This window comes from Pundamilia nyererei, unplaced genomic scaffold (assembly GCF_000239375.1).
Source record: "Pundamilia nyererei isolate P.nyererei 1_Seehausen unplaced genomic scaffold, PunNye1.0 scaffold00201, whole genome shotgun sequence".
Taxonomy (NCBI): domain Eukaryota; kingdom Metazoa; phylum Chordata; class Actinopteri; order Cichliformes; family Cichlidae; genus Pundamilia; species Pundamilia nyererei.
In genome coordinates, this window is record NW_005187602.1 from 628,503 (window position 1) to 642,501 (window position 13,999).

At 39.9% G+C, this 13,999-nt stretch overlaps 2 protein-coding genes across 2 annotated transcripts; one reads left to right on the plus strand and one right to left on the minus strand.

The window, feature by feature from the left end:
• Positions 1-2,425: 2,425 nt before the first annotated feature.
• kbtbd13b (kelch repeat and BTB domain containing 13b) lies at positions 2,426-3,943 on the minus strand. The gene has a single exon (XM_005747651.1). It carries the CDS (start codon positions 3,866-3,868, stop codon positions 2,426-2,428), a length of 1,443 nt encoding a protein of 480 aa, XP_005747708.1. The 5' UTR covers positions 3,869-3,943.
• Positions 3,944-4,824: 881 nt separating this feature from the next.
• On the plus strand, positions 4,825-10,340 carry LOC102196499 (serine/threonine-protein kinase pim-3-like). The gene is made up of 6 exons (XM_005747629.2): positions 4,825-5,060; positions 5,646-5,755; positions 6,816-6,866; positions 8,160-8,523; positions 8,769-8,945; positions 9,711-10,340. Exons 1-6 carry the CDS (start codon positions 4,928-4,930, stop codon positions 9,911-9,913), a joined length of 1,038 nt encoding a protein of 345 aa, XP_005747686.1. The 5' UTR covers positions 4,825-4,927; the 3' UTR covers positions 9,914-10,340.
• Positions 10,341-13,999: the final 3,659 nt, after the last annotated feature.

Sequence of the window (13,999 nt, forward strand, 5' to 3'; positions counted from 1 at the left end):
GCTGTGGCTACATTGTAGCTTGCCATCACCAGTGTGTGAATGTGTGTGTGAATGGGTGGATGACAGGTTGTGTAAAGCGCTTTGGGGTCCTTAGGGACTAGAAAAGCGCTATACAAATACAGGCCATTTACCATTTAACAGTCCCAGGGTTGTATTTGACACAATTAACATTGTCGTTTCTCTCCCACCTCAGCTCTGTTACTCTCTCACATTATTGTTCTCAGTCTTTCTCAAAATAAGGCTGAGATCCAAAATCAGAATACTTTATTAATCCCTAAGGAAATTATGTGGGTTACAGTTGCTCCAAGACAGAAACAGTAATAGACTAAACTACTTAATTAATACAATATGTTACAGAGTTAACACATTTAAGAAATAGCACTAATATATACAAAGCGCTCAATTATAAATATCAAGAATATTAGACGGGTGGGAATATCACAGAGGTGAAATATATATGATTGACATGTACCTCTAACCTGTGAACATTGTCATTTGCTATTTTACTGTACAAAGGTACTGTGCAAAAGGTGTAACTATTTCAGTCTACATCGCATTAGGTGGAGGAGTTGTACAGGGAGATGGGCAGGAATGATTTCCTGTGTGGTTCAGTGGTGCTTTTTGGAAATCTCAGTCTCTCACTGAACGTGCTCCTGTGACTAGCCAGCATGTCATGGAGTGGGTGGGTGGTATTATCCAGCATTCCATTTATCTTGGACAACATCTGCCCCTCAGACACTATCCTAAGGGAGTCTCACTCCATCTCCACAACATTACTGGCCTTGCGGATCAGTTTATTTAGTCTGTTGGCATCTGCAATCCTCAACCTGCTGCCCCAGCACGCTGCAGTATAGAGGATGGCATTGGCCACAACAGACTCATAGAAAATCCTGAGCATTGTCAAAAAGATGTTGAAGGACCTCAGCCGCATCAGAAAATAGAGTCGACTCTGGCCCTTCTGTAGAGTGCAGTGGTGTTTTTAACCCAGTCCAGTTTATTGTCAATGTGTACTACAAGGTATTTATAGTCCTCCACAATGTCCACATTGACCGCCTGGATCAAAACAAGGGTCAAGGTTTTCCTTCAGTCTCCCCCCTTATGAAGATAGCCTGAATCATTTATCTCATTTTTCATTAGACTGGATTGCCTCATATATATTTGATGGGACTTTCTCTGTTAAATCATTGCATTTGTTCCAAGACTCTTGTGCACTGGTAGAAGGCACATTGCCTTCTACCAGTGCCAGTCTATTGGACAGGTGTCCATCCTAGTTCAGTGTCAGGCCTGGATAAGTGACTGGGTTTACTCCATATTTATATTCTGTTTTTCTAAACATATACATTGATAATAAATAATAAACTATGAAAATGAATAGCATGTCAGGTATTTTGTGTCCTTTTTCCAGTTTGTTATACTTTTATACAGTCTGCTGCTGTCTGCTGAGCTGCCTGGGGATGCTTCATTCACTTGGAAATAAGAGTTTACATGTACCATTATCCCATTAACATGAATAGGAGAAAAATGTGTGGCTGGATTTAGAAAGAATAAAAAAAATAGAATCAATAATCTTAGCTATGGATTAAAAACTATATATTTCACATTCCAGCACCACATTTTTTTTCTTACTAACAAAAGCCACATGGAAATTATAACCAGAACCCTAAATACTAAACTGAGAGTATAACCAAGCAATATGTTACAAGAGAAATGATGCAAAGCTCAAAACACCATACAACAGTAACAAGAAAGAGCCAGAAAGGAAAACATGATAGAGAAGACCTAAACAGCAGACAAACTAAGAATTAAATTAAACAAAATAATAATAAGAACTAAAAAGGACACCCCCCCCACACACACACACACAAAATGCTGAGTCAAAGAGCAAGGACTGTGAAATCCACAGCAAATGCAGATCTTCTGTTGTGCGCCCTCCACATTTTAACTTTAGAAACTGAACCTAAATTTAATGCATTTGTTCAGAGCCAAAATAGACTAGATTTGTCTCACTGAACAAGAAAGAAAATGAAAAGCTGCACCTGAAGTAATTAAACTGCAATCAGAGTAGCAAGAGCACCTTGTATAAAATTCAAAGTGTTTGAAATTTTGCAAAAACATACACATTTTGTTCAGTTGTTGTGGGTAATGCTGATAATAAAATATTATCATTTTTACTATGCTTGTTTCACAGGTCCATTTTCTAAACATGTACTCTTACCAGTAGCACTTCATAAAGAGATAAAATCACTACCGAGCAAACCTGAGTTCATTTTATTGGTTCAGTCAACTTTTTTATTCACTTACCTGGATGATTGAGCATGCATCAGGATTAAAAATAGTAATATTGCTGTAATAAACAAAAAACAAACAAAACCCCATCTGAGTTTAATTTAAATAATACTGATAATCCAAAAAGCAGACAGTGCCACTACTGCAGGCTGAGAGCTTTTGGCAGCTGAAGCAGAAATGTCCACACAGATCCACTTCTTGGGAAACCCTTCATCTGCCGCCTAGGCTTCCAGGTTTTACCTTCCACTACGTATTCTAGAGTCATGCTTCTGTTCAGTGTAAACACACAGTCCCCTCTTACAACAGCAGTGAATAGTGAACCTTTACTGTTGGCGAAGTGTCCAGGCAGGGTTGACCACTGGCCCAAGCTCAGATTATAACAGTCTATGAGGCATCTTAGGAAGTCATCAGATGGGCCATTTCTTATGATGAAGAGGTTGTCCCTGTGGCCCACCATGCAGTGACCATAGCTTTGGTGCCTGATCAGTGTGGTAACTAGATGCCACTCATTTTCCCCAGATGCATACTCGTAGATCTCAGTGGTCTCCATTGGCCTCCATAAACACACAAATATCCTGCTCATGGTTTTGGTGCAAGCTGCTCCTGCTGCCGGCCGAGGTAGGTTAGCAGCAAATGTCCACGTTCTGTTTTTTACATTGTATATTTCCACAGACGACATTACTGTTCGCTCATACTCCCCTCCGATGGCATATAAATGACCATGGAGACCCATAAGGCTAAGATTGTAACGCAGCTGTGCTGGGCTGGGAATCCTGCTCCAGCTGTTGCTTTCAACACTGTAGCAAAAACAAGATTCCACAACTTGTTTATGGATGCCATGAATGCCACCAATTATGAACAGTTTGTTGTCTAAAACAGTCACTCCAGCCATTGAGGTGCTGGCCTCTAGTGGAAGATCTGTTAACACTTTCCAAGTATTGCCAGTTTCATTGAGGTAGCAGATGGTCCTTGAGGCAGCATGTACAGTTTCATCCAAACCACAGGTCACATGGGCTCCTACAGCCATGAAAACATGGGGGGTCAAAGACTCCACATAAGAGATAAGCTCTAATGGTAAGGTTTTCTTGACCTCTACCTCAAGGTCAGTGTACATGTCTCGAATGAACAGTGCTGCTGCATGGTACAGATCCATAAGTCCAAAGACTGCAGAGGTGTGATACATCAGCAGACAGTTTTCTGCATCAAGAAGGTCAATAAGATGCCTAGTAAGTGGGGGCACCTGCAAGAAAGCTGCACATTCAATGGCTTCCACAATGTCGTCTTCATCCAGAATTGGCTTCTCTCCATGTAAAACTGCTAAAGCTAAAAGGAATCCTTGAGCTCGCAGAGACTTGAGGTGGATTTCTTCCTGCTGACATTCCTTCATACCGGAGCGATACAGAGCTTGAAAATAGTCGCAGCTCTGCACCAGTAACATTTTCTCCTCAGAGAACTGTCTGTCTCCAACCACAATAGTTAGTTTAGCCGAGACGAGACCAGAGCCAGCACATGGTAGATACCTTTCACAGTCTGCACCATTGAAGCTGTCACTGTCCTCTGATTCTCCATTGTACACTGACATTATAACTTGCTGGCAGTAACAAATATCCTCTGTAAAAATTACACAACAGGTTAAAGCTCTTGGAGTAGAGCACAAGAGCAGTGACTCACTCTTTAGAGTGGATCAGTTATTGCACAGGCTTTAAAATAGAAGCAGCTAAATATAGCAGAGAACAAATGATCGGGGTCACATTCATGTAGTGGACAGGACTGAAAGGGGTGAATACAGGGTTAGTGGTTGTTGCTGATACAAAATCAAAAAATCAGTTTGCCCCAAATTTACATTTGCTTTTTGATATAAAACAAATATGCCTTAAGAAATCTTTTTTTAGTACAATACTTTTATAACTTAAAATTTCTACTTTATGGTATTTAACAACAGTGGTCTTGATGGTCTACACATAACATGGACAATCAATGGTACAACAAAATTAAATCTTCACATTGACCCAAAAAGTAACATATGAGTAACTGGAGCTTCCAATAGCAAATCATCTCCATTACCAGTCTTTAGCGAATGGTTTGGAAAAAAACAAAACAAAAACGACATCATATTAACTTTCTCTCACATTGTCCAACCAACCTTATTACCATAAACAATAATATCATTTTAATTCAAATATTAAAATCATTGCATTTTAACATTATTTATTTATTTATTTATTTATTTATTGTTGGGGGAAGCGCTTTTTCGTTTTTGGTGTGCTGCAGCATTGCCGAGTGACCGTCTCCGAATCCCTGCACTAGTCGCGAAAAGAATAAACTAGGCCGTGGGTTTCTCATTGAATTACGACTACATTTTCAAGAAAATGACTTCACATTTACCTAAAACATGGGGCACATTTTTTCCCATTTAAGTGTGTTCGTGTAGTTTTAATGCACCAAGCTTTGTGGTACAATTTGGTGTGTCAGCGGGGGTCAGGCGGAAGGATTTCCTTGTATATACTGGCAGCAGCGTTATAGCGGAGCAACCTCAGACTTCGGGGTTTGCGCTCTGTGGACCACATCCGGAATGGATTTTAGGTAATGTTTATCTCTCCCGTGAGAAGAGCCGAGGACTGTTTTTTTGTTTTTTCTGAGGATGTATAGCGCCAATAATTTCTCGGTGCGGTTGAATTATTCGGGAGAAGTCAGGAGCAGCATGCTGCTCTCTAAACTGGACACCCTCTCACACATGTCGTTCAGCATGGACCTGCCGGTGAAGCTCCTGCAAGGTAACAGCCTCGACTTCGCAGCTGTGTCCATTTCACGTCACTTTATTTTACCCGCCACGCTTCAAGTCTTAATCAGAAATGGATTATTCGAAGCCGGGATTTCGAATCGGGTTGGAAAATCTGGGTCATCTGATACAAAATACAGATTTTTCTGGACTTAGTTATTCATTTAGCTAACATGTGACTAAACTAAAATGAATTTTTTTTAAATTATTATTATTATTATTATTATTATTATTATTATTATTGAAATCAACTCAGCCTGAATGGAGCTAGGACACCTTTACCCCAATCGGAGGGACTTAAACCACTTAAAGTTTCATATATCTGCCGAATACATGGCGATCATTGTTAAATTAGGACATTTTCAGGCCAAGGACGGGACCATTTTGACATCTAGGTGTCTTGTATAACGTAAAGTGAGTTTTTGTCTTTGCTTTAAACGTTGCAAGTGTATTCGGTGATGTGTACGTTTGTGTCGACGATTACACGCAGTTCTAATCGCGGGACGTACTATGTTGGGGTTTATTTGCAAAGTTGACATGACTTTGATTAGCCCTGACTTTTCTTCCCTGTGCTCTGCAGCCAACGCAGAGAAGCAGTCGCATGAGAAGCAGTACCGGCTGGGTCCGGTTCTCGGCAGTGGGGGGTTCGGTACTGTTTACTCGGCTGTTCGCCTCGCTGATGGTTTGCCGGTAAGAACCGAGGGGCGGCTTTGTTTTGGTCGCAGCACATGGCCAACTCTCATTGTCAAGATGCCTTGTAGCAGACAGCTGAGTTTCCTGTTTGACCCTTCAAAATCAAGCCGTACTTGAATGTTCGAGTTTAAAAACAATAACTGACAATCCTACTTAAATATTTTGTATTAGGCCTCAAGGTTCTTGCATTAAAAAGGAAGACTGAATTTGAGACTAAATGAAAACAATTATCTCAAATACGAATTAATTGAATTGAAATAATGAATTGACAGTCATTAATTTTTTCAGTCTTTGTTAATTTGGTCCAGTCTTTCAACAGCCAGCATGAAGAGGCATTGTTTTATTTAAGACCAGTGTCTACATGACTTGTAGTCTGCTCTGAACTTAAATCTTGTTGTTTTCTCCAGTAAATGTGTCACATTCATATGAATTCAAGTAATCTAGGCTTTGTTTTTGTTTTTTTTAAATTGTTGTTTTCAATTACAGCATCTCCTTAGTCTGTTAAAAGTATTGGCTTCTCGCCTACATTATCATTACAATTTTCCATAGCTGTAATTTTATCTATCATCATTTTATTATGTAATTAACAAAAAATTGAAAATTCCGTTTCTTTTTGTCAGTCCGGAATAAATAAAAAAACTTTTTCAGATGCTGCTTTTATTTAAAACCCACATTGTCACTCTTACTTCCTCTTTTACTGCTATCAGCTGTGCAGCTTGACTCAGTGCTGGCATGGCTGGCTCATGTCTTTGTTGTCACAAAGAAAGCCGGTTATTAAACAAAAGTGCTTTACTCTCCGTTCCTTCTGCTAAATAATCTTTACTTATTGGAAGTAGGAATTTGACAATAATAGTTATTTTAATTACAGTGGGAAAATAAAGTTATTTCATAAATCAGGAACAACATTGTTAGACCAAAAGATTCATATTATCAGCATGCACAGATCTACCCTAAAGCTGCTGTATGATGGTTTGTATTTTAGTATAGAAAGAGAATTTATTCAGTTTTATTCTGAGGATATGTTTATAATATTTTGATGGTGTTTATTTACATGTAGGTGGCAGTGAAACATGTGAGCAAGGATCGGGTGACTGAGTGGGGTTCTCTGGTAAGGGCTGCCTGCATTTCTACTTGCAGTTTAACAGTTTTAATTGCCTTACTACCTGTTTTCTTACCACTTCAGCTTCTATTACTATGTTAAATTATCTTTCGTGTTCACAAATAGATGAATAAAATGAATTTTAGGGGTGGGGAAAAAAATCGATACTGTGTAGTATCGTGATATTTTGTTTGCTAATAATGTATCGATACAGGGACAGCAGAAATCGATATTTTGTTACAAAAAAGTTTTTGTGGACTGGAACACGCTCTGACTTCAGAGCATGTTGATCCTTTTTCTGAGCAAGAATCCTGACACTGTCCAAATGTGTTTAACTTTTTTTTTGGCAGCAATAAACATGACAGTTTACTTATTTTAATTTAAGACATGTTTTATTTTAATTAAGTTTAAAACTTTTTTATTTAATGTAAAATTATATTTTGTTTTAATTTACTTTCAAATTCTTCAGTTGCTGAATGGGCTGCATAGTTTTCACAAATTGCATAGTTCAGAATAGCTATACCAGATGGCTGCATTCAGTTAAGTTGGACTAGACTGTAATACAAACCGTTCAGTTTGTCAACAATAAAACTGACTGAAATGAGAGAAAGACTGAGTGCGAGACTTTGATATTAGATAAAATGAATATTGATAAAGTTTACCTTTATGTACAGAATCTGAATATCGCAAAATATTTTAAAAAATTGCAATAATATCGTATCGTGGGAAAAAAATTGCAATAATATCGTATCGTGGGATGTATGGTGATTCCCACCTCTAATGAATATGTCTGGTCAATAACTAAGTCTAACTTTCTACTGCTGCTATGTATGGCCCATGAAGCTTCTTACTGTGCCCTCAGTTTCCTTGTGTTCTTTGCATGCTTTGGTATAGTTGCATGACTGGTTATCATTAGACAAAAAAGCCACTGTCAGAGTGCGTGTGCTTCTGTAGGATGAGGTGCTTGTTGCATGAATGCATTAAATGATTTAAAAATCAGGATATAGGTTTTGTTTACCTTAACTTTATAAACTGCTGTAACAAAGGAACATCACAACTGTTGGGACAAATAAAGTATATCTTGTCTTTATAATCATAAATTTTTTACCAAGCAAAACACCCCAAACACCTTAGTTCCTTATTTTTGGATTTGTTTGGATTTCCAGCAACCTGTTGGTCCTCATGTGCCATTCTTCATAAAAACCCACATGATCGTCTTCCTCTTCTTTGCATACTTTTATCTGTATTTAACTTGATGTAATTTAAAGGACGACATCCTGATTATTTAAATTGCTCTCTCAGTCCGGAGCTTTAATTCCTTTAGAGATTGTGCTGCTGAAGAAAGTGAGTGGGACCTTTGCTGGCGTGGTGCAGCTCTTGGATTGGTGGGAGCAGGCGGATGGCTGGTTTATAGCGATGGAGCACCCCAAGCCATGTCAGGACCTGTTTGATTACATCACAGAGCGTGGCGCTCTTGATGAGGAGGCAGCACGCGGCTTCTTCCTGCAGGTACTGGAGGCCATACGTCACTGCTATGCCTGTGGCGTTGTCCACCATGATATTAAGGACGAGAACCTGCTGGTGGACCTGAGGACCGAGCAGGTCAAACTCATTGACTTTGGCTCAGGGGCTGTTCTTAAAGACACTGTCTACACAGAGTTTGATGGTGAGTCCAAATGTCCCATTATCTGTCACTGTTTTTGTGTCTGTCACTATTTTGTGCTCCCACCCACACATCCCCCACTCACACACACAAAATTACTATTTAGAGATGGATCATTATGCTCAGAAAGTTGCCTTCATTGATGAGGAGGGCATGTTCCTGACTCTATAGGCAGCCAGGAGTTGCAGCTGGAGCCATTGCTTGGCTTTAAAATGCCTGATGCTTTTCTGTATTTGTCCTCCCTGCAGGGACACGAGTATACAGTCCTCCAGAGTGGATCCGATTCCATCGATACTATGGGCGACCAGCCACCGTCTGGTCACTCGGTGTGCTGCTGTATGACATGGTGTGTGGCGACATCCCCTTTGAACATGACAAGGAGATCCTAACGGGACAGATCTATTTCAGGCGGAAAGTCTCCTCGGGTCAGTCTACCCAGTGATAGAAATTGTCTATTGTCTCTGTTCCTGTTTTGCAGCATTGGCATTTTTAGTGGCAAAGAGGGTGGGAAAACTGACCAATGAACTGACATCATACACACAAATGCTCACAAGCATGAAGCATGAAAGAGGCTATCCTGGGCTCTGTTTCATGAAACAACTTCATCCACTCTGAGTTGATTGACTCTATTTACTAACACACTGTGCCAGTGCAAACTGGATTATGGCAGAAAAAGAAGTGCCAGTATTTACAAAGACAGTGCAATGACAAGATTGTGTATAAGAGCTGGAAACTCAGATTGTTGTGACTCACCCTATTGCAGGGGTCTCAGTCCTTGAGGGCCGGTGTCCCTGTTGCAACACACCTGAATAAAATTAGGTCATTAGCAAGAGCATAGAACTGCATGCTGAAGTGTCAACCCCTAACCCTACTCAAGTAAATTTAAGTTAATGTAAGTGTTTGGAAAAATGTACTTCTAAAAATACTTTTGCACCATGTTCATTCACTCATGAGCTGCTGTAAGATGAATCAAATGGCTGAATTGCCACCTCAGCATGCACTCAAGTTCTACAGTCTTGCTAATGACCTACTAATTGTCTTCAGGTGTGCTGCAATAGGGACACATGGAAAAGTTTCAGGACAGCGGCTCTCAAGGACTGGAGTTTGAGACCCCTGATATAAATGATTGGTCATTGGTCAGTGTGTTGTGCCTCAAGCTTTTGTACTAGTAGTTTATCTTTCTGTTGCAGAGTGCCAGCAGCTGATTGGCTGGTGTTTGTGCCAGCAACCGTCCGACCGGCCAACCCTGGAGCAGATCTTCCTCCACCCTTGGTTGATGGGCAGCAGGGCTCAGCGAACAGACGAGGCAGCCATCACACTTCATGCTGTCAAAGATAACACCTCCTGCTCCTCCTTGAATCCATCTTCCTCCCACTCCCCTCCCAACCAGTAGAATCTCATGGTGGGCATGGTTTGGACTTGACTGACAGCTGTCCTTCAGTGTCTATGACTTCATGTCGGTGGGAGTTGTTCACAGTTGTGGATGAAGTTTGCTGCTGTGGTGCAGCTTTGTGCTGCGTTAAAAGTGCCTTGAATTTGTTTATTTAAAGCTGCTATGGGGAAAGTGTCATTCATTGGCAAAAACCAGACTGCAAAGGGAGAGAATCTCTAGACGTTGAAAATGAAAACATTTTTGAACATCTGGTTAAATTCTGCTATGTGGAGCCACATCAGGGCAATGGAACATCTAATAGTCTGTAAGGCTGCAGGGGATTTTAACTCTTCCAGATATATTTAGTTAGTCTGCAATGTAACACTTGTTTGTTTGTTTGTTTGTTTGTTTGTTTGTTTGTTTGTTTGTTTCTATGGTTAAACAATCATCTGGACCAGGGGTGCCCAATCCCGGTCCTCGAGAGCTACCGTCCTGCAGCTTTTAGATGCATCCTTGTTCCCACACACCTGAATCAAATGAATGGCTTGTTATCAGGCCTTTGCCAAACATGATGGCATGCTGAAGAGGTAATCAAACCATTTGATTCAGCTGTGTTGGAGTAGGGATGCATCTAAAAGCTGCAGGATAGCAGCTCTCGAGGACCGGGATTGGGCAGCCCTGATCTGGACAGTCGGTTTTTCAGTTGATTGGGGGGTTTTTTTCTCGCAGGGCTGATTTTACTTAAAATGTGTCCACATCCAGTGTGCTTGACAGGGAATACCCGCAGTCAACCTCATCTGTTTGTCAGGGTATAAGATGCACAGTCAATGCAAATATTGTGTTTTTTATTTTGAAAACATGCATTTTTGTTATATGTATATACTTTTGAATGCATTTATTGTATTTTGTTATCCTCATTATTGTTTTTTTTTTAAATATTTTATTTGTTGACATTTTGAAATGTAGAATCCTGGCAGGAAAGGTTTCTTCATGGACATTATTCCAATTAAACTTTTTTTTATATATATATTTTTATATAGAAGCAGATAATATTGGTCTCAATTCTTTTCACTATACTACACAGCTTTTCCCTGTCACAGCTGCCACCACCAGTACTCTGACTCAGTCTTTCTCTATTAATAGCTGTCAATCAGGGTCAAGGCCCTCATAATGTAGGTATGATCAGCTTTGAAGAGCAGAACTGTCTACAGGAACATTTATGGCAAGCCAAATATAATAATAAGTTTGTTTAATACTCTACACACAACCATGACAGCCAGCAGTAATGTTGGCCACTCATGTATGTTATGTTGTACGGCTCTGCAAAAACATGTAGTCATGTAAAAATATGGCAACTGTTTTACTTTGCGTGCTGGAAAGCTAAAAGTTGACAACTGCCAGACAGGTGCCAATCTCTCCTTCAAATGGTTAATTTTTATGTGACTGAAAAACAAATAGGTAAAGGTTAAAAACACTTTTTTAACTTAAAGAAATCCTACACAGTCCTACTCTGTGCAAACCAGGATTTGCATGTAGCCGGAGTTTACCATTGCCAGGTATATACCCTCTTAGTATGTTACCGGACTGCAGTATGTCTCTCCTGAACCAGGGGAAGTTGTCGGAGGGCTGGTGCCGTGGAACATCATGAGGATGTGTCCATGCTGCCCGCATCTCCAGCACTTCTGCCCTGACAATTGCACGGCTTCTGAACAGCTGGGCACAGTTTCTGTGGCTACCGGGAATTGTGGAGAGACAATGCATTTAATCAAAGGAAATGGCTGCTGCTCAGCAGAACCTTGAGAAACCTTGTTAAGGCCAGGTCTGCCTGACTTCCTGCCGCTGGCCTCGGCAACTCCCGCGATGGAGCTAGCCGCACTGCCGGATGGTCCTCAGCCAGGGTCACGGCAATCTCAAGGCTCGAGGACCGGTGACAGCGGATTCACTTTGCTGTCCCAGCCAGGAGCTCCTCCATGGATTGCTCCAGAACCACCATGTTCAGCACGAAAACTTCTCGCGGGGAAGGGTCAGGCTGCAGCCACCTGGCCACAACATCATGCACCTACCTAGCTAAGGCAAAGGGCCAGTCCCCCATCTGACAAGAGACCCAGCAAGTCTAGGATTGCCACTGGACCGCATCAAATGATGTACATGCTGTAATTTGGAGGCTGAGGGCTGTGGAACATCTGTTTCATTTGTTAAAAAAAGATCTAAAGTAAAGCGTAAAAATTCATCTTTACGTTTTCTTCCTTGAAGGCTTTATGAGTTTTTGTACATGTGCGTCTGTGTGTCTAAGTGTGCAAGTAAATGAGTGAGTTTGTTTCTGCAAGCCTTTAAAGCGAAATGTGGTGCCTGCAATGTTGAGAAGCAAGTATATTAGCATTCTGAAGTTTGCCCTGTGCTTTGATGCAAAGTTCTTGTGTTGAGGGTATGTTGGTGTACATGTTAATCAATATTAACAATAATTCAGTGTCCAAGTTCAAATCCCTCAGGTCAGTGGCTCAGTTTTACTGGCCCATGTACATTTTTATTGGCTTGGGATTTTTAATTTTTTTTAGAAAAGATATTTTTAAATATTAACGCAATTTAATCGAGTCAGTATTTTATAATATTTCACTTTCAGTCTGAAAAATGTTATGAAACTACAAACCTATAACAACTCCGGTCACAAGACTGAGACAGTTAAGTGTGTTCTTCTGTCATGCAGACAATCCATGAGAAAAAGGAAAGAAATGATGGAAACTGAGTCAAGGACATAATGTACAACGTAGAAGTGGCGTACAGTGATTTAGTAAGGGCAGCACTATTCAGTTTTCCTCAGAGGTAGCAAAAGTGCAGACATTCTGTACTTAAGTAGAAGTACAGATACTTATGTTATAAATACTGTAAAAGTTCTGATTTTACTTCTTTACTCAATGAAAAGTGAAAAAGTGCAGCCTCTGAAATGTACTCAAAGTAAGAAAGTAAAAAGTAGTCTTTTAAGGCCATTTGTAGGCTACCAGTTATTACTGTGCAAAGCCAACTGAATCCTGTATTAATATGATAAGATTATATTAGTACAAAGGAATATAAACTTTCAGTCCTAATATGCTTTATGCTAAACAGTATAAAACTGGTATGAAGGTGGAATTCAGTGAATGAATCTACGTGTCGTCACCAAAAATGTAAAATAATTTCCCTATCACCCAATTCCCTTCATTTAACCTACCCATGACCAAGAACATCACAGCTTCTGTGCACCAGTCCGACACAGTACAGCAAACCAACCTGTTTATCCTGCATTAAACTGCACAGTATTTTCATGCAGCCTTTCAATAATACAAAGTTACTAAGCTATACCTCAGTTTGTTTTGCAGGATGTTTCACAATATGAAACATCCTGCAAAACAATGTCATATACAGAGCAAATATCTTATTTTTAAAAATGAGGATTTACATGTTAGCTTTAAATTTCCCCCTCATCAAATCCCACTGGCTAGGCCTTAATTTTAAATACAACTTCTCTTCTTCCTATCCTGTCCTGACTTTCTTATCTTTTTCCACCTCTGAGTAAAGTTAAGTGTAGCAGCAGATACACCTTTAGCTTGCAGACACACTGTGTGAGAAACAAACAGTCTGTGTCTTTGTTGAGCTGACATAAACCTTACATTTGAAAATACTTACACTTACAAAATGTTACCCCCTTTGTATGCTTCTCTTCTGTAGAGCTAGGTAGATGCTGAAGTACGCTAACCCCTGGTGATTGACACACCATTAGGACTATCTTTCATGTTTTACTATGTTGGCTCAAATCGGTTTAATGTTTGAAGGCCCGCTGTGGCATGAAATTAAAAATCACTTCAAATATGTTAAACTGAAAGTAGTCTATTTTGAAAATGAAAGGAGTGGGAAGTACAGATATTTATGTGAAAATGTAGGAGGAAAAGTAACGTTTTCAGAAAAATAAATACTCAAGTACAATTTTCAGGTATCTATACTTTACTTAAGTATATTAACGAAATATTTGTACTTCGTTACTTCCCACCTCTGGCGACATAAGAGGATCAAGAAGCAAAATGATTGGCTAGTGACCTTAAATGATTCGACAATCCTACAGGAGGCAGTAATGCA